Source organism: Salvelinus fontinalis, chromosome 19 (genome assembly GCF_029448725.1).
Source record: "Salvelinus fontinalis isolate EN_2023a chromosome 19, ASM2944872v1, whole genome shotgun sequence".
NCBI lineage: Eukaryota > Metazoa > Chordata > Actinopteri > Salmoniformes > Salmonidae > Salvelinus > Salvelinus fontinalis.
In genome coordinates, this window is record NC_074683.1 from 48109829 (window position 1) to 48137261 (window position 27433).

General features: G+C 42.0%; 1 protein-coding gene across 1 annotated transcript in view; it reads left to right on the forward strand.

Moving 5' to 3' along the window:
- Positions 1 to 5728: 5728 nt before the first annotated feature.
- Positions 5729 to 27433, forward strand: part of LOC129816880 (exportin-4-like) — a 52150-nt gene continuing 30445 nt past the window's right edge. Inside the window, exons 1-7 of the mRNA XM_055871845.1 lie at positions 5729 to 5815; positions 6932 to 7037; positions 11546 to 11687; positions 11802 to 11940; positions 15994 to 16110; positions 16261 to 16413; positions 25117 to 25230. Of these exons, the coding sequence (XP_055727820.1) occupies positions 5750 to 5815; positions 6932 to 7037; positions 11546 to 11687; positions 11802 to 11940; positions 15994 to 16110; positions 16261 to 16413; positions 25117 to 25230 (837 nt within the window). The 5' untranslated portion in view covers positions 5729 to 5749. The remainder of the gene's footprint in view (positions 5816 to 6931; positions 7038 to 11545; positions 11688 to 11801; positions 11941 to 15993; positions 16111 to 16260; positions 16414 to 25116; positions 25231 to 27433) is intronic.

The following is a 27433-nucleotide window of genomic DNA, read 5'->3' on the forward strand; positions in this document are numbered from 1 at the left end:
AAATCAGGCTGTAGAAATGTTTGCAAATGTTAAGAAATGTTAAGAAATTATACCTTATTTACATAAGTATTCAGACCTTTTGCTATGAGAATCGAAATTGAGCTCAGGTGCATCCTGATTCCATTGATCATACTGGAGATTTTTCTACAACTTGATTGGAGTCCACCTGTGATAAATTCAATTGATTGGACATTATTTGTAAAGGCACATACCTGTCTATATAAGGTCCCACAGTTGACAGTGCATGTCAGAGCAAAAACCAAGCCACGAGCTCGAAGGAATTGTCCGTAGAGCTCCGAGACAGGATTGTGTCGAGGCACAGATCTTGGGAAGGGTACCAAAAATATCCTGCAGCATTGAAGAATGGAAGAAGTTTGGAACCACCAATACTCTTCCTAGAGCTGGCTACCTTCCAACAGGGCAATGACCCTAAGCACACAGCCAAGACAATGTACAAGTGACTTCGGGACAAGTCTCTGAATGTAATTGAGTGGCCCAGCCAGAGCCCGGACTTGAATCCGATCTAACATCTCTGGAGAGACATGAAAATAGCTGTGCAGCAACGCTCCCCATCGAACCTGACAGAGCTTACATGACATGACACACTGTATCACAATTCCAATGGGTCAGAGGTTGGCATACACTAAGTTGACTGTGCCTTTAAATAGCTTGGAAAATTCCAGAAAATTATGTCTTGGCTTTAGACCTTCTGATAGGCTAATTGACATCATTGAGTCAATTGGAGGTGTACCTGTGGATGTATTTCAAGGCCTACCTTCAAACTCAGTGCCTCTTTGCTTTACATCATGGAAAAATCAAAAGAAATCAGCCAAAACCTAGAAAAAATATTGTAGACCTCCACAAGTCTGGTTCATCCTTGGGAGCAATTTCCAAAAGCTTGAAGGTACCACGTTCATCTGTACAAACAATAGTACGCAAGTATAAACACCATGGGACCATGCAGCTGTCATACCGCTCAGGAAGGAGACACGTTCTGTCTCCTGGAGATGAACGTACTCTGGTGCGAAAAGTGCAAATCAATCCCAGAACAACAGCAAATGACCTTGTGAAGATGCTGGAGGAAACGGTCACAAAAGTATCTATATACACAGTAAAACGAGTCCTATCGACATAACCTGAAAGGCCGCTCAGCAAGGAAGAAGCAACTGCTTCAAAACCGCCATAAAAAAGCCAGACTATGGTTTGCAACTGCACATGGGGACAAAGATCGTACTTTTTGGAGAAATATCCTCTGTTCTGATGAAACAAAAATAGAACTGTTTGGCCATAATGACCATTGTTATGTTTGGAGGAAACGGGAGGCTTGCAAGCCGAAGAACACCATCCCAACCGTGAAGCATGGGGGTGACAGCATCATGCTGTGGGGATGTTTTTCAGCGGCAGGGGCTGGGAGACTAGTCAGGATCGAGGGAAAGATGAACAGAGCAAAGTACAGAGAGATCCTTGATGATCCTTGATCCAGAGCGCTCATGACCTCGGACTGGGGCGAAGCTTTACCTTCCAACAGGGCAATGACCCTAAGCACACAGCTAAGACAATGCACAAGTGACTTCGGGACAAGTCTCTGAATGTAATTGAGTGGCCCAGCCAGAGCCCGGACTTGAATCTGATCTAACATCTCTGGAGAGACATGAAAATAGCTGTGCGGCAACGCTCCCCATCGAACCTGACAGAGCTTGAGAGCATCTTCAGAGAAGAATGGGAGAAACTCCCCAAATACAGGTGTGCCAAGCTTGTAGCATCATACCCAAGAAGACTCGAGGCTGTATTCGCTACCTTAGGTGCTTCAACAAAGTACTGAGTAAGGGTCTGAATACTTATGTAAATGTGATATTTCAGTTTATTTTTAATAAACCTGTTTTTGCTTTGTCATTAAGGGGTATTGTGTGTAGGTTGAGGGGGGGGGGACTATTTAATCCATTTTACAATAAGGCTGTAATGCAACAATGTGGAGAAAGTGAAGGGTTCTGCATACTTTCTGAATGCACTGTATATACAGTTGAAGTCGGAGGTTTACATACACTTATGTTGGAGTCATTAAAACTAGTTTTTCAACCACCCCACAAATTTCTTGTTAACAAACTATAGTTTTGGCAAGTCGGTTAGGACATCGACTTTTTGCATGACACAAGTAATTTTTCCAAAAATTGTTTACAGACAGATTATTTCACTTATAATTCACTGTATCACAATTCCAATGGGTCAGAAGTTGACATACACTAAGTTGAATGTACCTTTAAATAGCTTGGAAAATTCCAGAAAATTATGTCATGGCTTCATAGATGGCATCATAAGGGCGGAAAATTATCTGGATATATTGAAGCAACATCTCAAGACATCAGTCAGGAAGTTAAAGCTTGGTCGCAAATGGGTCTTCCAAATGGACAATGACCCCAAGCATACTTCCAAAATTGTGGCAAAATGGCCTAAGGACAACAAAGTCAAGGTATTGGAGTGGCCATCACAAAGCCCTGACCTCAATCCTATAGAACAGTTGTGGGCAGAACTGAAAAAGCGTGTGCAAGCAAGGAGGTCTACAAACCTGACTCAGTTACACCAGCTCTGTCAGGAGGAATGGGCCAAAATTCACCCAACTTATTGTGGGAAGCTTGTGGAAGGCTAGCCGAAACGTTTGACCCAAGTTCAACAATTTAAAGGCAATCTGAACAGCACTCTGAACTATTTTGTTCATAGAAGAATTACAATGCTTAACATGCACTCAGCAGTTTAAAGACTGTGATTAAAAGAAGAGTCCTGTGGACATTGTGATGTTGCACTGTATTAATCATGATCATGTATTTTGCAATAACTATTCTTTGCACTGTATTCTTTGCACTGTAATGCTACCAAATACTAATAGAGTGTATGTACACTTTTGACCCATTGGGAATGTGATGAAAGAAATAAAAGCTGAAATAAATAATTCTCTCTACTATTATTCAGACATTTCACATACTTAAAATAAAGTGGTGATCCTAAATGATCTTAGACAGGGAATTTTTACTCTGATTAAATGTCATGAATTGTGAATAACTGAGTTTAAATGTATTTGGCTAAGGTAAATGTAAACTTCCGACTTCAACTGTAACAGAAGCTATTGGTTTATATGTTATAGCACATGATAAATACAGTGCAAAGAATAGTTATTGCAAAATACATGATCATGATTAATACAGTGCAACATCACAATGTCCACAGGACTCTTCTTTTAATCACAGTCTTCTTTAAACTGCTGAGTGCATGTTAAGCATTGTAATGCTTCTATGAACAAAATAGTTCAGTGCTGTTTGTACTAGCTGTGGACATAGGGAAACTAGGACTAGTTCTGCAGTTCCTGCAGAATCTGACAGGTCCCACACATCAGCAAGATCAACAGGCCATATGTGCCAAAGAAAAGAGGACAATATTCAGAGTAGGTTGTAGTCAGACCTTAACCCCGTACCTTTAAAGTGAAGAGTTTGGGGTTTTGTAGTAGCCTGGCTGACACGACTCACATGGTACACAGCGAGGGAGAGCTGTGAAACATTGGTCTGGACAAGAATCCGTTCTTGGTGCAATATTCACACAAAAGTTGCTTGAGCTTTGTTTGGTTCTCCTCTTTTTTCCCAGGGGGTTTGACCTGTCCTTTGGATTTAAAAATCCAACAGTTGTGTTGGTAGGGGGCGGTGTGTGGCTGTCCATGTGGGTGTTTTAGTGAGAAAGACACATAGGACAACCAATCTGTTAAAAATCCCCCTTCATTATCCACACTTTGTGCCTACAACATCAAGACTTCGAGTTTGGTGCCAGCCAGACTAGTTTGTAGGGTCGTTTTGGGCATTGTGGGTTGTTTTTGGTAGGTTTGAGGTAGCTATTTTGGGTAGTTGTCCATTGTGGGGTAGTTTGGGGTATTTTGGGGGTAGTCGTGTTGTTTTGGGTGGTAATTGTGGGGTTGTTTTGGGCATTGTGGGTAGTTATGCGTTGTTTTTGGTAGGTTTGAGGTAGCTGTTTTGGGTAGTTGTTCATTGTGGGGTAGTTTGGGGTATTTTGGGGGTAGTTGTGTTGTTTTGGGTAGCTAGTGTTGTTTTGGGTGGTTGTTTTGGGCATTGTGGATATTTGTGGGTTGCTTTGCTTTGGATAATTAGAAGATTGTCCCCTGAGAGTTTGAAATTGTATACAGTGAGCTATACCAATATCAGCATTCTGGCCGTACCCAATATTATTTAGCCTGATTTTCAACGGTACTGATACAAGATCATTTTCATAACATTAATGAATTCAGATGCCAATTAAACTGTTAATTTCCATCAGAAGGAGACATAGCATGTGACATACATTTTTGTCTTACCATAATATTTATTTAGAAAGCAGTATAAGGACAAGGGTGTTCAAATATAGACCTGGACATCTTTTTATTCAGTATTCTATTGAAATGCAACAAGACACACTTAGAAGGTGTTTTGACATAAATTGTAATTTTTCTCAAGTCTGTCATTTCACTGTGTGGGCTACCTCTCTGAAGGTGTTAAAAAGTTTGAAGAAGATTTTTTGATGCACACGTGAACTGAAACATGGGTTCCATTTAATCATTGGTAAGATGAGCAATACAGTCAAATATTCAAATGGGGGTTGATTACAACTTAAATCTATGCAGGTTATTCATCTTGGTTGAAAGAGGTTTATGTGTGGTAGATGGATGAACATGTAGATTCTGATAAACTTTTTACCAGTGGAGGAAGTCCAGCACACAATCTATCCTACACAGCACAGGCATTGTATGTATTCAGGAAGAACTAGTTATCACGTCACCAATAATTATGTCCGAATTGATGACATTTTCAAAAATAAATATGTTAACCCTACCATGAAGTGTCAAATATTTATCTTACAGAAGGAAACAATGAGATAGAACAATCAGAAGTGCAACATACAACAGATGAAATCAAATGACAACAGATGATATTGTGGGCTCAGATTTGAAGGACACTCACACACCATTTAGACATAACTGGTAGGCTTTTAGCTGTCACGTAGTTCTAAGAAATGTGGCTGCATATTTTTTCAGAACTGACATATCTCTTTAAAGTCATTTACATCATAATTTGAAGCTATAAAATCACATGTAAAACAACATATTTTCTATGATAGGCTAGTGGGGCAAGGATTTACATTTCATGAGAGCAACATCACTTTTTTTAATAGGTATAATTTGTGTCCTATGCTATGACAACCATAACATTATGAACAGAATAAGTCCTCTGGGGGGTTATGATAAGGTAAAGGTAATAACATAGATCTCTGGTAATATGTCATTTAGAAATTCTTAATAAATAGGCATAATGGGGGTTTATTTTAGTAGTAATAATGACCAACTTTATCAATATTATAAAAAAGACTTTCCAGAAAGGCCCACTTGAGTGCAAATCTTTCAAAAAGCCATTTTGACAAAAGGATTCAAATGATTTTGTGACTTTTTTGGTGCGCTCTCCTGGTGGTAGGAATCATCTATAAACATTCAGGTATCACAACATATGACGTTTGCAAGCGTCTTGGCTTGTAAAAATGAAGCCCTTATGTTCAATATTTTATTTTTATATTTATATATTTATATTTTTATATTTTTTATTACATATCGTCCATAGAGCCACGCGCTGTTCTGAAATTCCCTGCAAAAAGTCTCTACTTTCAAATTGGCCAGAGTACCCCTAATCCCACAATTCAGCGCATGGCGCGTCATTGAAGAGAGACAATGATGGCGGCGGTTGGTGCACCAGAAGTGATTTCACAGCTGGAAAGCGCTGCCAAAGTTTTAATGGTGAGAAATATAATCTATTTTTAAAAGTTTTTTGGTATGTGTTTGGTTCTTGGTTTTATTGAGCGTTATGTGACGGCGAGCGATTTAGTGGGCACAGTTTTTTATCGGAGAAGGATACTGATGCGTGGCGCAGTGCTGTCTCCATCCTGCAAAAATCTAGCATAGCCATCATCCCCAAAAGCCGCTAGCTATGTGTGACAGTGTCTGTTGTGACGATGTTTTTTTTTTTTACTTCACTAGTAGAACACTCATGTTTACAGGGAACCACACACTTGTTTAGCTAGTTAGTTTGATTCAATACTCAAGTTGTATTTCTTCAACACTAGACAGTTCGGTGAACATCCCCATTGCAGCCCACGTCGTTAGACACGCTGTTGATTCACCATGTTCCACCTAACGTTAGCTAGCTAGCTACTGACTGACTTTACCGTCTATTTGTCACCAACATTATGCAACAGTCAAGGAGGGCACTGTCTCAATTACCCGAATATATCACAAAGCACAGCTTTTAGTAAAGGAAAAGTCATATATTGCAAACGCTTAGCTTAACCATCAGGAAGGGTTGGCTTGCTAGTACAGTAACGTTAGTTGGCTAAAAGTTATCGATCACATACTTGATTAAGCACCATGCTTGGTGATTGAAGTACTCTGGGGAGCTCGTGCCAGTTACTTCGAATAACATTCTTCATGTTTGAGTTTATTCTATCCTTGCTATTGTTTTAGCCACATAATTATGTAATTGTGTTGAATAAGAGGTTAGCTAGTTAACAGATTCTGGTCCAATAGATCCTAAATGTGTGTGACGTGTGTAGTATGTTCAGGGGAAGGGGTGGGCATGGGAAGGAAGCCCCTGTCGTGCCTGTGGTCAGGAGAGAAAAAATGGTCTTTCTCGCCTCATTCCTGGCCACCGTGACGTGAGTCAGAGAGCTTATTTTACTGCAATTAGACCTGGATTGGGATTTTCCTGCCGAGACCCATTCTAGCCATACTCCTTGGCTTACCGCGTATGTGTGTTTAGTTGTGTATATTTTGGGGGTCTTTTAAGGTGTGTGTGTGTGACTTTACTTAGTTGAGATTTGGTGTAATTGACTGTACGCAAATGGTGTGTGTGTTTAGGCACCGCCATCCATGGTCAATACAGAACAGAGGCAGCACGCAGAACACGTATTCCTCTCCTTCCGGAAGTCCAAATCACCCTTCGCTGTCTGCAAGCACATATTAGGTAAGTGTCCCTCTAACAAAAAAGTTTCAAAACACTCCTCAATTATGTTTGTTTGTGTGTGTTAGGCCTTAATCAAATCAAATGTTATTGGTCACATACACATGGTTAGCAGATGTTAATGCGAGTGTAGCGAAATGCTTGTGCTTCTAGTTCCGACAGTGCAGTAATATCTAACAAGTAATCTAACAAATTCACAACAACTACCTAATATACACAAATGTAAAGGGATGGAATAAGAATATGTACATATAAATATATGGATGAGCGATGGCCGAACGGCGTAGGCAAGATGCAAAAGATGGTATAAATACAGTATATACATATGACATGAGTAATGTAAGATATGTAAACATTATTAAAGTGGCATTTTTTTAAGTGCCTAGTGATCCATTTATTAAAGTTGCTTATGATTTGATCTGTATGTAGGAAGCAGCCTATCTGTGTTAGTGATGGCTGTTTAACAGTCTGAAGGCCTTGAGATATAAGCTGTTTTTCAGTCTCTCGGTCCCAGCTTTGATGCACCTGTACTGACCTCGTCTCCTGGATGGTAGCGGGGTTAACAGGCATTGGCTCGGGTGATTTGTTGTCCTTGATGATATTTTTGGCCTTCCTGTGACATCGGGTGCTGTAGGTCTCCTGGAGGGCAGGTAGTTTGCCCCTGGTGATGCATTGTGCAGACCGCACCACCCTCTGGAGAGCCTTGCGGTTGAGGGCTGTGCAGTTGCTGTACCAGGCGGTGATACAGCTCGACAGGATGTTCTCAATTAGAGGTCAACCGATTAATCGGAATGGCTGATTTAATTAGGGCCGATTTCAAGTTTTCATAGCAATCGGTAATCGGCATTTTGGGACACCGATTATGGCCGATTACATTGCACTCCACGAGTAGACTGCGTGGCAGGCTGTGACTACCTGTTATGTGAGTGCAGCAAGGAGCCAAGGTAAGGTGCTAGCTAGCATTAAACTTATCTTATAAAAAACAATCAATCTTAACATAATCACTAGTTAACTACACATGGTTGATGATATTACAAGTTTATCTAGCTTGTCCTGCGTTGCATATAATCGACACGGTGAATGTTAATTTATCATTGAATCATAGCCTACTTCGCCAAACGGGTGATTTAACAAGCGCATTTGTAATAATAAAAGCACTCTTGTTGCACCAAAGTGTACCTAACCATAAACATAAATGCCTTTCTTAAAATCAATACACAAGTATATATTTTTAAACCTGCATATTTAGTTAATATTGCCTGCTAATATTAATTTATTTTAATTAGGGAAATTGTGTCACTTCTCTTGCGTTCTGTGCAACAGAGTCAGGGTATATGCAGCAGTTTGGGCCGCCTGGCTCATTGCGAACTGTGTGAAGACCATTTCTTCCTAACAAAGACAGCCAACTTCGCCAAACGGGGGATGATTTAACAAAAGCACATTTGCGAAAAAGCACAATCGTTGCACGAACGTACCTAACCATAAACATCAATGCCTTTCTTAAAATCAACACACAGAAGTATATATTTTTAAACCTGCATATTTAGTTAAAATAAATTCATGTTAGCAGGCAATATTAAACTAGGGAAATTGTGTCACTTCTCTTGCGTTCATTGCACGCAGAGTCAGGGTATATGCAACAGTTTGGGCCGCCTGGCTCAACTAATTTGCCAGAATTGTACATAACTATGACATAACATTGAAGGTTGTGCAATGTAACAGCAATATTTAGACTTATGGATGCCACCCGCTTTCTTCTCCAACACTTTGTTTTTGCATTATTTAAACCAAATTGAACATGTTTCATTATTTATTTGAGACTAAATTGATTTTATTGATGTATTATATTAAGTTAAAATAAAAGTGTTCATTCAGTATTGTTGTAATTGTCATTATTACAAACAAAACAAAAATTACGCTAGCGTCCCACATCGACAACAGCCAGTGAAATTGCAGGGCGCCAAATTCAGAACAGAAACCCCATAATTAAAATTCCTCAAACATACAAGTATTATCCACCATTTTAAATATAAACTTCTTGTAAATCACAACCACAGTGTCCGATTTCAAAAAGGCTTTACTGCGAAAGCACACCATGTGATTATGTTAGGTCAGCACCTAGTCACAGAAAACCATACAGCCATTTTCCAGCCAAGGAAAGGGCTCACACGTCCGAAATAGCGATTCAATTAATCACTAACCTTTGATCTTCATCAGATGGCACTCATAGGACGTCATGTTACACAATACATGTATGTTTTGTTCGATAAAGTTCATATTTATATCCAAAAATCTCAGTTTACATTGGCGCGTTAAGTTCAGAAATGCATTGTCTCAAACAAACATCCGGTGAAAGTGCAGAGAGCCACATCAAATTACAGAAATACTCATCATAAACGATACAAGTGTTAAACATATGAATAAAGATAAACTTCTCCTTAATGCAACCGCTGTGTCAGATTTCAAAAACGCTTTATGGAGAAAGCACACTTTGCCATTATGTTAGGTCAGCACCTAGCCAAAGAAACCCATACAGCAATTTTCCAGCCAAGGAGAGTGTCACAAAAGTCAGAAATAGCATTAAAATGAATCACTTACCTTTGATCTTCATCTGGTGGCACTCCCAGGTCTGCATGTTAGACAAATGTTCGTTTTGTTCGATAATGTCCCTCTCTTTATGACCAAAAACGTCCTTTTTGTTCACGTGTTGTGTCCAGTAATCCGAATGCTTAAGGCGCGTTCACTAAGTCCAGACAAAGTTTTTCAAAAGTACAATAAAAGTTAGTAGAAACATGCCAAACAATGTTTAAAATCAATCCTCCGGTTGTTTTTGTCATAAATAATCAATAATATTTCAACCAGACAAAAGCTTCGTCAATAGGAAAGGAGAAATAAGAAAGGCGCGTTCCCGATCAGGCGCATGGCTGATGAATGGAAATTTCCACTGGCCACTGATTGAAAGTGCTGTATCTCCCTCATTTTTCAATGTAAAAGCCTGAAACAATGCCTAAAGACTGGCCACATGTAGAGGAAGCCACAGGGCTCGTCAACTGGGTCTTAAGTCTTTGTATGGTGGTTATGCTTTCAATGGGAAAACAGACTTTCAAAATAATAGTACTTCCTGGTTGGATTTTCCTCGGGTTTTCGCCTGCCATATCAGTTCTGTTATACTTACAAACATTATTTTAACAGTTTTGGAAACTTTAGAGTGTTTTCTATCCAAATGTACTAATTATATGCATATCCTATCTTCTGGGCCTGAGTAACAGGCAGTTTAATTTGGGCACGCTTTTCATCCAAAATTCCGAATGCTGCCCCCTCCCTAGTGAAGTTAAGTTAAAATAAGTGTTCATTCAGTATTGTTGTAATTGTCATTATTACAAATAAATATATGTATGTATGTATGTATGTATGTATGTATGTATGTGTGTGTGTGTGTGTGTGTGTGTGTGTAAATCGGACGATTAATCGGTATCGGCTTTTTTTGGTCCTCCAATCATCAGTATCGGCGTTGAAAAATCATAATTGGTCGACCTCTACTCTCAATTGTGCATCTGTAAAAGTTTGTGAGGGTGATATATGATACTGTTTGTGTGCAGGTGTGCCCATAACAGTGTTTCCTTTAGCCAGCGTTTGGCCGATTTAATTCAAATTGGCGCCGACCAATTGTCTGGGAGAAGAAAGAAAAAAATCCCATTGCGAAATAATGCGTTTTAGCCTATTAATGGATGGAAATACACTATATATACACAAAAGTATGTGGACACACATTAGTGGATTCGGCTATTTCAGCCACACCCATTGCTGACAGGTGTATAAAATCGAGCACACAGCCATGCAATCTCCATAGACAAACATTGGCAGTAGAATGGCCTTACTGAAGAGCTCAGTGACTTGTCATAGGATGCCACCTTTCCAACAAGTCAGTTCATAAAATGTATGCCCTGTAAGTGCTGTTATTGTGAGGTGGAAATATCTATGAGTAACAATGTCTCAGCCGCAAAGTGGTAGGCCACACAAGCTCACAAAACGGGACGCCAAGTGCTGAAGAGCGTAGCAAGTAAAATTTGCCTCTCCTCGTTTGCAACACTCACTACCGAGTTTTAAACTACCTCTGGAAGCAACGTCAGCACAATAACTGTTCGTCAGGAGCTTCCTGAAATGGGTTTCCATAATCGGACAGCTGCACACAAGCCTAAGATCGCCATTTGCAATGAATGCCAAGCGTCGACTGGGCTGGAGTGGTGTAAAGCTCTCCGCCCATGGACTCTGGAGCAGTGGAAATGCGTTCTCTGGTGTGATGAATCACACTTCACCATCTGGCAAGTCCGACAGACAAATCTGAGTGTGGTGGATGCCAGGAGAACGCTACCTGCCCCAAAGCATAGTGCCAACTGTAAAGTTTGGTGGAGGAGGAATAATGTTCTGGGTTTGGGCTAGGCCCCTGAGTTCCAGTGAAGGGAAATCTTAACGCTACTCTGTGATTAATGTGCATCTGTCACCCTCCACAGAGACCAGTAAGGTGGACTATGTGCTGTTCCAGGCAGCCACGGCCGTCATGGAGGCGGTGGTACGGGAGTGGATCCTGCTGGAGAAGGCCAGCATCGAATCGCTACGGACATTCCTCCTCACCTACGTTTTACAGAGACCCAAGTAGGCGTGTGTGTAGCGGCAGCATGAATTAGATTCTCAAGGATCTATCAATCTCACTTCATGCAGGCCTGTAATGCAGTTTAAAAATATGTCTCTCCTCTCTCCCCCCCCCAGTCTACAGAAGTATGTCCGGGAGCAGATCCTGCTGGCTGTAGCGGTCATAGTGAAGAGAGGCTCTCTGGACAAGTCCATTAACTGTAAAGGTATCTTCCACGAAGTCAGCCAGCTCATCAGCAGCGGCAACCCCACAGTGGTAAGAAACACCGGTCTAATTCTTACACTTATCACAGACACGAGACACATGTATAAAGCAGTGTTTACACAGGCAGCCAAATTCTCATATTTTTCTCACTAAATGTTATGTTAACCAATTACATCCCATCTTTTCATGTAATATATTTTTCAGAGCTGATCTTATTGGTCAAAAGAATTGGGCTTCCTAGGTAAACGCAGCCTACTTGACTCCGCAGCCCAATTCTGATCTTTTTTCAGATCAACAAGTCCACTCTGAAAAAGATCTGATGTGAAAAGATCCGATGTGATTGGGAAAATGATAAATTAATGGAAAAAACATCAGAATGTCATAATTATCAAAGATGTGAAAGGAGTACACTCGTTAGTGATACGGGAAAAGAGTCCACTCCCTAAAATCCCACAGATGTTCACTTTGCTTCTGGCTTTAAAACCAGTTAAATATAACTAAATATAATTGAAAATCTATGTAATCTACATTATCCCCAAAAGTAATTATTTATCACAAGAGGGCCATAAACAATAACTAGTAAAAAAAAAAGGTTTAAAATCTCACCTTTCTGGTAAAAATATCTATACATTGCTGAAGAGTAGTCACTTTTGAGGACACAAGCTCAAGTACACAGTACAAATATTTTATGATGTACAGTGCCTTCGGAAAGTATTTACACCTTGACTTTTTCCACATTTTACTACATTACAGCCTTATTCTACAGTTGATTCAGTTGGGTTTTTTTGCTCATCAATCTACACACAATGCCCCATAATGACAAAGCAAAAAAAGGTTTTTAGATATTTTTTGCAAATGTATTAAAAATAAAACAACTGAAATAATACATTTACATAAGTATTCAGACTCTTTACTCAGTACTATATTCAAGCACCTTTGGCAGCGATTACAGCAATGAGTCTTCTTAGGTATGACGCTACAAGCTTGGCACTCCTGTATATGGGGACTTTCTCCCATTCTTCTCTACAGATCCTCTTAAGCTCTGTCAGGTTGGATGGGGAGTGTCGCTGCACAGCTATTTTCACGTCTCCAGGGATTTTCGATCAGGTTCAAGTCTGGGCTCTGGCTGGTCCACTCAAGGATATTCAGAGACTTGTTCCGAAGTCACTCGTGCATTGTCTTGGCTGTGTGCTTAGGGTCATTGTCCTGTTGGAAGGTGAACTTTCACCCCAGTCTGAGATCCTGAGCGCTCTGTAGCAGGTTTTCATCAAGGTTCTCTCTGTACTTTGCTCTGTTCTTCTTTCCCTCGATCCTGACTAGTCTCTCAGTCTCTGTCGCTGAAAAACATTGCCATAGCATGATGCTGCCACCACCATGCTTCACCGTAGGGATGGTGCCAGGTTTCCTCTAGACGTGATGCTTGGTATTCAGGCAAAATACTTCAGTCTTGGTTTCATCAGACCAGATAACCTTGTTTCTCATGGTCTGAGAGTCTTTTTGCCTTTTGGCAAACTCCAAGCGGCCTGTCATGTTCCTTTACTGAGGAGTCACTTCCGTCTGGCCACTCTACCATAAAGGCCTGATTGGTGGAGTGCTGCAGAGATGGTTGTCCTTTTGGAAGGTTATCCTATCTCCACAGAGGAATTCTGGAGCTCTGTCAGAGTGACCATCAGTTTATTGTTCACCTCCCTGACCAAGGCCCTTCTCCCACAATACTCAGTTTGGCTGGGTGGGTAGCTCTAGGAAGAGTCTTGGTGTTTCCAAACTTCTTCCATTTAAGAATGATTGAGGCCACTGTGTTCTTGGGGACCCTCAATGCTGCAGATGTTTTTTGGTACGTTTCCACAGATCTATGCTACGACACAATCCTGTCTCAGGTCTCTACAGACAATTCCTTCAACCTCGTGGCTTGGTTTTTGCTCTGACATGCACTGTCAACTGTGGGACCTTATATAGACAAGTATGTACATTTTCAAATCATGTACAATCAATTGAATTGACCACAGGTGGACTCCAAGTTGTAGAAACATCTCAAGGATGATCCATGGAAATAGGATGCACCTGAGCTCAATTTCAAGTCTCATAGCAAAGGGTCTGAATACTTATGTAAATAAGGTATTTGTTTTTTATTTTGAATGTCTTAACTTCTCTAGGGTAGGGGGCAGCATTCGGAATTTTGGATGAAATGCATGCCCAAATTAAACTGTCTGCTTCTCGGGCCCAGAGGATATGATATGCATATAACTGGTAGATTTGGATAGAAAACACTCTAACGTTTTCAAAACTGTTAAAATAGTGTCTGTGAGTATAACAGAACTGATTTGGCAGGCGAAAACCGGAGAAAAATTCCTTCAGGAAGTTTTGTTTTTGTTTTGTATTTTTCTATTCAGTGCCATTACAGTACCCATTGACTTAGGACTCAAATTGCAGTCTCTATGCCTCCCACTAGATGTCAACAGTCTTTAGAAATTGTTTTAGGCTTGTATTCTGAAAAATTTGGAAGTAAGAGCAGTCTGAATGAGTGGACCCTAAAGTGTCAGAGCTTTTTCATGCGCGAGACGGAGAGAGTGCGTTTCTTGTTTACCTTTTAAATTGATGACGTTATTGTCCGGTTGAAATATTATCGATTATTTAGGCTAAAAACAACCTGAGGTTTGAATATAAACATCGTTTGACATGTTTCTACGAACTTTACGGATACAATTTGGATTTTTTTGTCTTCCTGGCTCGACTGCGTTTGAGCCTGTGGATTACTGAAGAAAACGCGCAACCAAAACTGAGGTTTTTGGATATAAAGAGACTTTATCGAACAAAAGGAACATTTATTGAGTAAATGAATGTCTGCTGAGTGCAACCATATGAAGATCGTCAAAGGTAAGGGATTAATCTTATCTTTATTTCTGACTTGTGTAACTGTTCTTCTTGGCTGGTTACTGTTTGCAAATAATTGTAAGGTATGCTTTCGGCGTAAAGTATTTTTTAAATCTGACACTGTGGTTGGATTCACAAGAAATTCATCTTTAAACCTATGTAAAATATGTTTTGTTTTCTGAATTTTTATAATGAGTATTTATGTATTTGAATTTGGCGCCCAGCAATTTCACTGGCTGTTGAAGAGGTGGGACGCTAACGTCTCACGTACCCAAGAGAGGTTAAAACCTTTTTTCACTTTGTCATTATGGGTTATTGTGTGTAGATTGAGGATTTTATTTGATCCATTTTAGAATAAGGATGTAACTTAACAAAATGTGGGTAAAGTCAAGGGGTCAGTACTTTCCGAACTGTATTTTCTATTCAACACAGCTGTATGAAATAAGGCTTGAAATTAATTATAGGCTTTCTAAAAAGTACTATAATCAAATTATAAAACAACTAACTATAAGATTTCACCTTCCTTATAACTGTAAAATACATATTTGTATGTTTAGTGTTAAAACATTTGCATATTTTCTTAAGGTCTTTCTTGATCAAAACGTCTGCCCCCATTTCTGTGAATGTCTCACAGAACTCTAGCGTGTCTTCCTGAACTTGTTAGGAACTCACCTTTCATCTTATATTAATATTGTCCATTTATGACAATGTTTTTGTTTAAAATCTATGAATGATTTATAGCTAGTAATCTAAAATATCTCTGAATGTGCCACAGTGACGAAACCACTCAGTCCTGCTGCATTATGATGTTAGGGGCTGTGACGTAGGGTTCAGCCAGGAGTTGGACAGTCGGAAGAGCGAATGAAATGGTAGGAGGGACATCCCAGCTTAAAAGGATGTCAGATTTCACATTCTGCTTCACACAGGTTGATTTATAAGCTAAAATGTTGGTCGGAGCCGGTACCAGAACCATGCAGGTCCCCAAAACAGGGGAGTTAAATGCCCATGCGGTACCCACTGTTCCTTTGAGATTTCTGGCCTCACCAACCTGATATGAGCTCTCCCAGTAGTATAACTGTCTCCACTAGATGGCAGTCATTCTTCAGGAGGCCAGGGAGGGTTTCATGGCTTGGGTCTATTTAGATGTCTCCTCTTTAGTAAGCCGGCTGCTGTCCTCTGTCAGCTACCCTCAATGTGACATATGACATCAGACCTGTGTGTGTGCCCCTGCAGCAGACACTGGCCTGCTCCATCCTGACGGCCCTCATCAGTGAGTTCTCCAGCTCCAGTAAGACCAGTAATATCGGCCTCAACATGGAGTTCCACGGCAGCTGCAAGCGCATCTTTCAGGTCAGACTTCTGTTCCTCCTGCTCCTTTTTCCTCCTTTCTCCTCTGTCCCTCTAACTGAATGCTATGCTCTCTCTGGCTTGGTAGTAGTGTGTGTTTGTGTTGACACCTTTTGTGCGTGTGTTTTTGTTCTGATGTGTGTTCACGTTCAGGAGGACAACCTGCGTCAGATCTTCGTATTGACCATGGAGGTGCTGCAGGAGTTCAGTCGCAGAGAGAACCTCAACGCTCAGATGTCCTCTGTGTTCCAGAGATACCTGGCCCTGGCCAATCAGGTCCTTAGCTGGAACTTCCTGCCGCCCAATCATATCCTTTCTTGCGTCCGCAGTGTTTCCACCTTGGTGGGTTAGGACCCACTGGTGGGTAGCAGTTTATTCCCTTTGGGTCATGGAAGAATTGTATTAAATATTGTTATTGAAAATACAGGGTATTCAGAGCTCTTGACTATTTCCACATTTTCTTACATTACAGCCTTATTCTAAAATGGATTCAATAGTTTTTTTCCCTCATCAATCTACACACAATACCCCATAATGACAAAGCAAAAACAGATGGTTTGAAATTTTTGCAAATGTATATAAAAAATGAAATCACATTTACTTAAGTATTTAGACCCTTTACTCATTACTTTATTGAAGCACCTTTGGCAGTGATTACAGCCTCAAGTCTTCTTTGGTAGGACGCTACAAGCTTGGCACACCTGTATTTGGGGAGTTTCTCCCATTCTTCTCTGCAGATCATCTCAAGCTCTGTCAGGTTGGATGGGGAGCGTCGCTGCACAGATATTTTTAGGTTTGCAGAGATGTTCGATCAGGTTCAAGTCCGGGCTCTGGCTGGGCCACTCAAGGGCATTCAGAGGCTTGTCGCGAAGCCACTCCTGCGTTGTCTTGACTGTGTGCTTAGGGTCGTTGTCCTGTTAGAAGGTGAACCTTCACCCCAGCCTGAGGTCCTGAGTGCTCTGGAGCAGGTTTTCATCAAGGTTCGGATGATGCCACCACCATGCTTCACCATAGGGATGGTGCCAGGTTTTCTCCAGATGTGACACTTGGCATTCAGGCCAAAGAGTTTAATCTTGGTTTCATCAGACTAGAGAATCATGTTTCTCATGGTCTGAGTCCTTTTAGGTGCCTTTTGGCAAACTCCAAGCAGACTGTCATGTTCCTTTACTGAGGAGTTGCTTCCGTCTGGCAGCTCTAGGAAGAGTCTTGGCGTTTCCAAACTTCCATTTAAGAATGATGGAGGCCACTGTGTTCTTGGGAACCTTCAATGCTGCAGAAATGTTTTGGTACCCTTCCCCAGATCTGTGCCTTGACACAATCCTATCTCTGAGCTTTATGGCCAATTCCTTGAACCTGATGGCTTGGGTTTTGCTCTGACATGCACTGTGAACTGTGGTTCCTTATAAAGACTGGTGTGTGCCTTGTCTAAACCTGTTTTCGCTTTATGGGGTATTGTGTGTAGATTGAGGGAATGTTTTTTTATTTAATCAATTTTAGAATAAGGCTGTAACGTAACAAAATGTAGAATAAGTCAAGGGGTCTGAATACTTTCCGAATGCACTGTAATTTTAGGGATGGTAAAATGTTTTCCGTGTGGTCTTAAATGACTAAAAGCAGATATAAAGTATTTAGAAAACATAATGGAGCCCCATGGCAAAATGTGTAGAATTGCAGAAACTAGCTTTAAAACTGTAAAATATTGTCTCTGCGGCCAAAAGGGGGGCCTTTAAAACTGCGCCATTGACCACTCTAACTTTTCCACCACTGCTGAAAAATCCTAGAGGAAACACTGTAGACTGGTTTGATCAGAAACATTGGTCTTGTATGTTAGGTGAGTCATAGGAAAATGTGGCTGTCTTGGGTACAGTGCAAAATGTTTGGGGTGTGGCATATGGTCGTACCACTTATTGTTTTCAGTTGTTGCTCTCATTTGGCTGTGTTCTAAGACTGTGTGGGTGCGCGTACGTGTGTGTCATTGGCTCGTTGGAGGGTTAATCCTACTCAGACTAGCAGCCTCTCTCTCCCGCCTCTGTGTTTAAAGGGATCTGAGGTGGCGTCGCTGCAAACCAGGGTTATGTATCACTTTCAAAGAGGCCCTGTGCGTCTGTGCCCATACCAGATAGCAGCCTGATAACCAGGCCTCTTTAATGGGGGACAGGCGAGGGGGTGGATTGCCGCCAGCCTCTTTAAACCCCACAGCTTGTTGAGTGTGCGTCTGGAATGCCAGACATGGTCCTGTGTGTGTATGTGTGTCAGGGTTTCTGTTAGGAAAATATGTGTCCATACAACGTGACTGGGAAGATTTTAATTTACCAAACATTTGAGAAATTTACCAGACATTTATCTATATATTTTTTTTAACTGGGCAAGTCAGTAAAGAACAAATTCTTTTCTACAATGACGGCCAATTGTGTGCCGCCCTATGGGACTCCCAATGCCGGATGTGATACAGCCTGGATTCGAACCAGGGACTGTAGTGATGCCTCTTGCAATGAGATGCAGTGCCTTAGGCCGCTGCGCCACTCAGGAGACCTTCTGCATTCATATCTGTGAATAAAAAGAGTGAGAAAGAAACCTCCGACCTGGCGCAGCTAGCGCCATCAATAAACGAGGGATATTGGCCAAATGAGCTAAATGTATGTCCTAAAAACAGCCATATAACAAATTACATAAACACTATTCCTTGTGTTTCGATATGTAGCATTTGCTCAAGGGCACATTGACAGATATTTCACCTAGTCGTTTCAGGGATTCAAACCAACAACCTTTTAGTTACTGGCCCTACTGGCCTTTACTTTCCTAAAACAATAATTGTCCATCTCACATTCTTCCTTACCTCAAGTTCAACTGTCAGTAGCTAAAGCTTAATAATAGCTACACCACACCAAACCTTCACAAAGGTTTCTAAACTTTGTTAGGGTAATATCAAAAGTAAATCAAGCTTGTGTTATAGGGAAAATACGAGCAGGCTATTACACTGAATAAAAATATAAACGCAACATGTAAAGTGTTGGTCCCATGTATCATGGGCTGAAATAGAAGATCCCAGAAATTATCCATATGCACAAAAAGCTTATTTCTCTCACATTTTGTGCACTGCTTTGTGTACAACCCTGTTGGTGAGCATTTCTCATTTTCCAAGATAATTCATCCACCTGACAGGTGTGGCATATCAAGAAACTGATTAAATGGCATGATCACTACACAGGTGCACCTTGTGCTGGGGACAATGGAAGGCTACTCTAAAATGTGCAGTTTTGTCAGACAACACAATGCCACAGATGTCAAGTTGAGGGAGTGTGCAATTGTCATGCTGACTGCAGGTATGTCCACGAGAGCTGTTGCCAGATAATTGAATGTCATTTCTCTACTATAAGCCACCTCCAATGTCATTTTAGAGAATTTGGCTGTACGTTCAAACGGCCTTACAACCGCAGACCATGTGTAACAACGCCAGCCCAGGACCTCCACATCTCACTTTTTCACCTGTGGGATCGTCTGAGACTAGCCACCTGGACAGCTAATGAAACTGTGGGTTTGCACAACCAAAGAATTTCTGGACAAACTGTCAGAAGCCGTCTCAGGGAAGCACATCTGCGTGCTCGTCGTCCTCACCAGGGTCTTGACCTGACTGCAGTTCGGCGTCGTAACCAACTTCAGTGGGCAAATGCTCACCTTTGATGGCCACTGGCACGCTGTAAAAGTGTGCTCTTGGCAGATGAGTCTTGGTTTCACTGGTACCTGGCAGATGGCACTAGGCGTGTATGGCGTAGTGTGGGCGAGCAGTTTGCTTATGTCAAGATTGTGAACAGAGTGCCCCGTGGTGGTGGGGTTATGGTATGTGCAGGCATAAGCTACGGACAACGAACACAATTGCATTTTATCAATGGTAATTTGAATGCACAGAGATAACGTGATGAGATCCTGAGACCCATTGTCGTGCCATTCATCTGCTGTTCATGTCGCAAGGATCTGTACACAATTCCTGGAAGCTGAAAATGTCCCAGTTCTTCCATGGCCTGCATACTCACCAGTCATGTCACCCATTGAGCATGTTTGGGATGCTATGGATCAATGTGTACGACAGCGTATTCCAATTCCCGCCACTATCCAGCAACTTCGCTCAGCCATTGAGCTGACAGGCCACAACCACAATCAACAGCCTGTGAAGGAGATGTGACGTGCTGCATGAGGCAAATGGTGGTCGCACCTTTTATTTTTTTTGTTATCTGTGACTAACAGATGCATATCTGTATTCCCGGTCATGTGAAATCCAAAGATTAGGGCCTAATGAATTCATTTCAATTGACTGATTTCCTTATATGAACATTAACTCAGTAAAATCTTTGAAATTGTCGTATGTTGCGTTTATTTTTCTTCCGTGTATATTGTGGCAAACACAACGTTACAGTTGAGACTTAATTTGGCCAAAGAAAATGGCTCAACAGAATGAAACAAAACACTGGCAAACTGGTTTAAACCTTCACAAAAGTTTTGAATAGTCTATATTGCAGCAATTACCAACAAAGACTACTACCTAACATACCCAACAAATGATAGCAATTGGCTAATGATATTTTTTTTAAGACAGGCCTGCTTATAACCCATCTTAAACTAAATACAGAGCAGACAATTATTAGGCTGTTGATTCTGCTATTAGCCTATTATACTGCAGGCAACGGTGCTCCTACTGACTCCCAACAGTTGAACTTGAGGTGAGGAAGAATGTTTTAGGCCTACCATAGTTTTTCCTATAATCGAACAATATGATGCTTATGTTTAGAAAAAATATTGGGATAGAAAATGAATGAATTAGCCTCTTTCTGTTAGGCTACTGCGTCTGTGACACAGATATAGACAGTCTGACAAGGGTAAAGAAATGCATGTTGTTGTTGTAGCATACCACCGGCGTATCTCTCTCTCTGGGGCTAGGCTTAGGCTTCTCTTCCTTTTTTATATATTTAAAATCAACAAATACTCTGACAACTGAACTGTGAGGTTGACAATTATTGTTTTAAGAAAGTAAAACCTATACAACAGTAGGCTATGAAGTTTTACACAGGTATCTTTGCGGTAAGAGCGTTTCGGTTACTGGTTCAAATCCCTGAGTTGACTAGGTGAAAAATCTCTGTTCCCTTGATCAAGGCACTTAACCCTAATGGCTCCTGTAAGTCTCTTTGCCTAAGATCGTCTGCTAAATGAAACTCAAGGAATTGTGTTTTTGTAATTGTGGCTCATTTGGCCAACATCCCTTGTTTATTGATTGCTCTGGCTGCGTGGGTGGACATGCATGGATGACTGATACATTTCTCAAATATCCGATTAAATTAAAATCTTCCCGGTCACTTGTCCGGTGCCACATTTTCCTAACGGAAACCCTGGTGTGTGTGCTGTCTGGATGCTTGTTTGAACGGAGAACAGATTTATGAAGACTTCTGTGAAGGTAAAGCGGTGTGGCCTTCTGTCCGTGTGTATCAGGCATGTCTCTCTGTCTGAATTTGAGTGTGCGTGACCGTATGTATATCAAGGGGCCACTCCTTAATTGCATGCCTGGCAGCTGTAGCCTGTTAGCCCCCCCACCCCTCTCCTTTTTAAAGACTCTTTTTAAAACACCACAGCGGCTCCATCCTTCACAAACCAACCGTGTGGCATGTGTGTCATCTGTCTGCGCCACACTCCCCCCTCTGGGCCCAGCATGTGGCCCCTGCGTTAGTAAGACAGCGCGTCTCTCCACGCTGATGTTAACCCCAGAGTCGGGATGGAGATGTGGTCAAGCTCAAGGCTGGTCAGGTGCTCTGAATGGCTACTGTGGATGACACAACCTCTATGTCCTGCCCCTTGCCTTGACCCACTGGGGACCTTGACATAAACACACACACCAAACAGGGAGTAATGCTGTCTTGGGGACGGCTGTCCCAACTCATGCACAGGTGAGGGGGAATCGGGTAATATTTGGGGAGACCGCTTCTACCGTATGCTACTCCAAATATTGCGATATCCGATATAATCGTTCTGGGCCATTTGTGTGCTTATTTCCAATATTATAGTCACATTCTCATAAATACATTGTCTAGTGAAAAAATGTTTTAGCTTAGTTTATGGCTGACCCTGTAAAACAACACATTTCACTGCACGTATCCGGTGTATGTGACAATTAAACATCAGGGGTTCTCAAAGTGGGATCCACGGACCGGCTAGCGGTCCGCAGAGGTACTGCAAGCGGTCCGCGGACAATTTTCTTTTTATGTATCACACACACACACATACACACACACACACACACACACGGTACCAGTCAAAAGTTTGGACTCACTTACTCATTCAAAGATTTCTTTATTTTTATTATTTTTTACATTGTGGAATAATAGTGAAGACATCAAAATTACAAGCAGGGCGCACACATTGCATTGGAGTAAAAACAATCAATGTTTTGTGTGATAATGTAGGCTAATCTTTATAGTTGCTGCCATATCGTAGCCACTAGCCAGAGTTACTGAAAGGAATGCAACTCCTCACTTGATTTTTGCATTGGGGCAAAAAACTATCTGCGTTTTAACCACCTTAAGATCATGCAAGTAACACATGAGTAGGCTACCTAGCTGTGTATCCGGACCGGTAATCAGTCTGACAATGGGCAAGTTTGTTTTGCATCGCCCGGCACCCGATTATTCCTCATGCTGCCATATCGTAGCGAGAGTTGATGAAAAAAGAACTAGCCAATGTTTGTAATGATGAGAAAGTAATTGCTATGTTGACTGCCTGTATGTGTTGCTTGTGTTTTGCTTGCCTAAATATACTCTTACAACAGACAACAGTTTGTATGAACATGTCGATCGTGTTTTTTGTGTAGTGTACACCATGAATAAATAACATGAAATCGTGCTTGAGGCATGAATGCATAGTTGGAACATGTCGATCGTGTCTTTAGTGTACAACATTAAGTTTCCCCCTCCCATGTCAATGAAGAGGCAGTGGAGCTGTGGGAACACTGAGTATAAACTACGTAGGGAGCGGAGTGGGCAACAGCTACACTTTTTATTTTTTATTCCTGTACATGCGCAGGGATATCTATCAATAGCTGCGGCAATTCGGGTTCCAGAAAATCCGGACCGCAGCCACACGCAATACTTATTTTTATTTGTTTTACATAAATGCACTAATTTAATCTATAAAACTGCAACGTTTTCTCTGCCTCGTGGAAATATTTGTAGAATTGCAGCATATTAGCTTTAAATCTGCAACAACAAAACGCATTAAATATGTAGAATTAAAATGTTCCTTCCCAGGTCCCGAGACTTGGTTCGTCCTGTCATGCACTGCCGAAGTCCTAGTAAAGTCCTTGTATGCTATTTTGATCTCCCTCCTGATTTATGAGAGGGTACCTGATGAATTTGCTATCACAAAAGGCGTCCCCTGGCTGAAAACGTTTGAGAACCCTTGATTTAGGCTTTATTTTCAACATATTGATAGTCTTAAATTATAAAACTGTACATTTTTGATTTGTAAAGTCAAATAGAGTATAGTCTTGCACATCACAATAAATCCTCCTGCGCTTCATGATGTGTACTGTCAATGTCAAATATCACGATATTTGATTTAATAATTTATCGGGCCAACCCTATTGGGGAGAGCATTAGGGCAGAAGAGGGTGGGGGTGATGGGCATTCCTCCAGTGTTATTTCACATGGCAAGGCTGCAAGTAAGACTTAGTGGAGGATGTATCGCTTAAACCCTACCACTCCTTAACATAGCTTTGCACTCTTAACACGTCCACTGTTGATGTACAGTATCTAAATACAAAGTCATCTGGGCAGAAAATACCTAGATGAGTTCAATATAAGTAAACACACTTCTATATAGACTTAAAATATTACTCATCACAGTGTGTTTACACCAATAGTGTTAAGATACTTAAACAGTCATCTAATTTCTACAGATGGCACAGTTGTCATATGAGTTGCAACACTGTTGACAGAACTGTAAATTGAGAGACAGTTGATGGACACCTGTAAATGTTTGATACTAAAACAACGCTCTAAAAGTGTTGCTGGATGTTTGACCTGTCATCCAGACCCGTTTTAGTGCAGCAGGGTTTAGAGCCCAGCGGGAGGTCTCTGTCTCTACGTCTCCTCTTCCTTTGTCTCTGTCGGTGAGGTAACAGAGTACTGTTGCTTATTCTGGAGCGTGCTGGAAGGTTGGATAGTGTGATGATAGAGATGGGTGATATGTGGAAAAAGTCACCTGACTGAGCACATCCATCCGTCCACAAGCATGTACATTCATGCTCATACAGACATATGACCTTCTTTACTTTACACTACGTAAAGTGAAGAGTATCCATTATTCTTCCAAATTGCTCGAGTGTATACCCCAAAATCATATTTTTATTTGATTGATACATACAAGGTTGTCAGTAAGGTAAATCTCTCACACATATGAACACTGTGGTGGTTGGGCTCTAGAGTTAATAACCATGCTTCCAACACTCTTCCCAAGAGGCTTCTCACGCGCTCTCTCGGTCTGTTCATTTAGCGTTCTGGTGGACCAGGGCTGTTTAAATGGCCAAAAAGGCAAGGCTGCTGTGGGGTGAGGGGCACAGAAACGCACCTGTCTCGGTAGCACGATTGTGTAGGGTGTGTTTGGGAGTGACTGTTGGTCCTGCCCAGTGGAATGCTTGGTCTGTGCCAGTGACTGGCTTTCCTGTGGGAGTTTCCTCACTGGGCCTCAGCACAGACAAGGAGAGAAAAAGACAGAGTGAAGGAAAGAGAGAGACAGCCTTGAGTGTAAGAGAGAGGGCAAGAGGGTCGGGGAGGGAGTGCGTGGCAGACTTGATGAGCGAGAACTAGTGAGTTAGTAACCACAAGTTTCCACTGCACTCAGACCTCAGAGAGGAGAAAAGAGAGGGCTGAGAGACCAGATTCCACTGTGACTGACAGAGGGCTCTAGTGACAGGGACTCCGTGTGAGAGAGTCAGCGTTCCTTATGTTGTTGGCCTTAACCTGGGGGTCACTGGGGCGCCACTACATCGCCATGTTCGAGTCCACCCAGAACGTGATGCTGAAGCCCACAGAGACCTGGAGAGAAGCCCTGCTTGACACCCGCGTCATGGACCTCTTCTTCACCGTGAGTCTTATCTTTCTCTCCTCTTCGTCTCTCTGTAGCTAGAATATCCTTGTGTCCTGCTGACTGTTCTTTGACCATTTGTCTTTTATAGTTCTTACCACAGATTAGGAGAGGGAGGGTTTGAACTGTGTATTTTATGAGGCATGTGAAACATATGACATATTTTATAGTGAGGCACGTATTAAAAATTCTTTATTGTAATGTAGTAGTATTTTTCCTGGGTGACGCGTAGATATGGTAGTGAAACTTTTTTATAAAGTGTTTGTGTCTGAGTGTGGAACAAATCAGTCAACTCTCCCTCAGCATCAGGCTCTCTCTGCCAAATACTGCTCCCTTCTCCTCCAGGCAATATCCACAACTGGAGGCTTCTCTCTTATGCATCTCTCAATTTCTACAATTGACATGAGATGTGTTGTTGGATGATTGAGGTTGAGAGGCCCATAGAGGTTTTGAGTGGTTTGGCCCTGGAAGATATACACTGCTCAAAAAAAATAAAGGGAACACTTAAACAACACAATGTAACTCCAAGTCAATCACACTTCTGTGAAATCAAACTGTCCACTTAGGAAGCAACACTGATTGACAATAAATTTCACATGCTGTTGTGCAAATGGAATAGACAAAGGGTGGAAATTATAGGCAATTAGTAAGACACCCTCAAAAAAGGAATGGTTCTGCAGGTGGTGACCACACACCACTTCTCAGTTCCTATGCTTCCTGGCTGATGTTTTGGTCACTTTTGAATGCTGGCGGTGCTTTCACTCTAGTGGTAGCATGAGACGGAGTCTGCAACCCACACAAGTGGCTCAGGTAGTGCAGTTCATCCAGGATGGCACATCAATGCGAGCTGTGGCAAAAAGGTTTGTTGTGTCTGTCAGCGTAGTGTCCAGAGCATGGAGGCGCTACCAGGAAACAGGCCAGTACATCAGGAGACGTGGAGGAGGCCGTAGGAGGGCAACAACCCAGCAGCAGGACCGCTACCTCCGCCTTTGTGCAAGGAGGTGCACTGCCAGAGCCCTGCAAAATTACCTCCAGCAGGCGACAAATGTGCATGTGTCTGCTCAAACGGTCAGAAACAGACTCCATGAGGGTGGTATGAGGGCCCGACGTCCACAGGTGGGGGTTGTGCTTACAGCCCAGCACCGTGTAGGACGTTTGGCATTTGCCAGAGAACAGCAAGATTGGCAAATTCGCCACTGGCGCCCTGTGCTCTTCACAGATAAAAGCAGGTTCACACTGAGCACATGTGACAGACGTGACAGAGTCTGGAGACGCCGTGGAGAACGTTCTGCTGCCTGCAACATCCTCCAGCATGACCGGTTTGGCGGTGGGTCAGTCATGGTGTGGGGTGGCATTTCTTTGTGGGGCCGCACAGCCCTCCATGTGCTCGCCAGAGGTAGCCTGACTGCCATTAAGTACCGAGATGAGATCCTCAGACCCCTTGTGAGACCATATGCTGACACATGCACATTTGTGGCCTGCTGGAGGTCATTTTGCAGGGCTCTGGCAGTGCACCTCCTTGCACAAAGGCGGAGGTAGCGGTCCTGCTGCTGGGTTGTTGCCCTCCTACGGCCTCCTCCACGTCTCCTGATGTACTGGCCTGTCTTCGGGTAGCGCCTCCATGCTCTGGACACTACGCTGACAGACACAGCAAACCTTTTTGCCACAGCTCGCATTGATGTGCCATCCTGGATGAACTGAACTACCTGAGCCACTTGTGTGGGTTGTAGACTCAGTCTCATGCTACCACTAGAGTGAAAGCACCGCCAGCATTCAAAAGTGACCAAAACATCAGCCAGGAAGCATAGGAACTGAGAAGTGGTGTGTGGTCACCACCTGCAGAACCATTCCTTTTTTGGGGGTGTCTTACTAATTGCCTATAATTTCCACCCTTTGTCTATTCCATTTGCACAACAGCATGTGAAATTTATTGTCAATCAGTGTTGCTTCCTAAGTGGACAGTTTGATTTCATAGAAGTGTGATTGACTTGGAGTTACATTGTGTTGTTTAAGTGTTCCCTTTATTTTTTTGAGCAGTGCATTTTGTATTATGGTCTTTTTTTGTCCAGCTTCTCTGCAAAGTTATAAATGTGTAACCCCCTCTCGTTTCATGGAGTGGTTTGAGACCAGAAGATCTATTGTATTGTCTGACCACTGACCAGTATATTGGTCTAACAGAGGGCTAGTGTCTCTTACCTCCTTC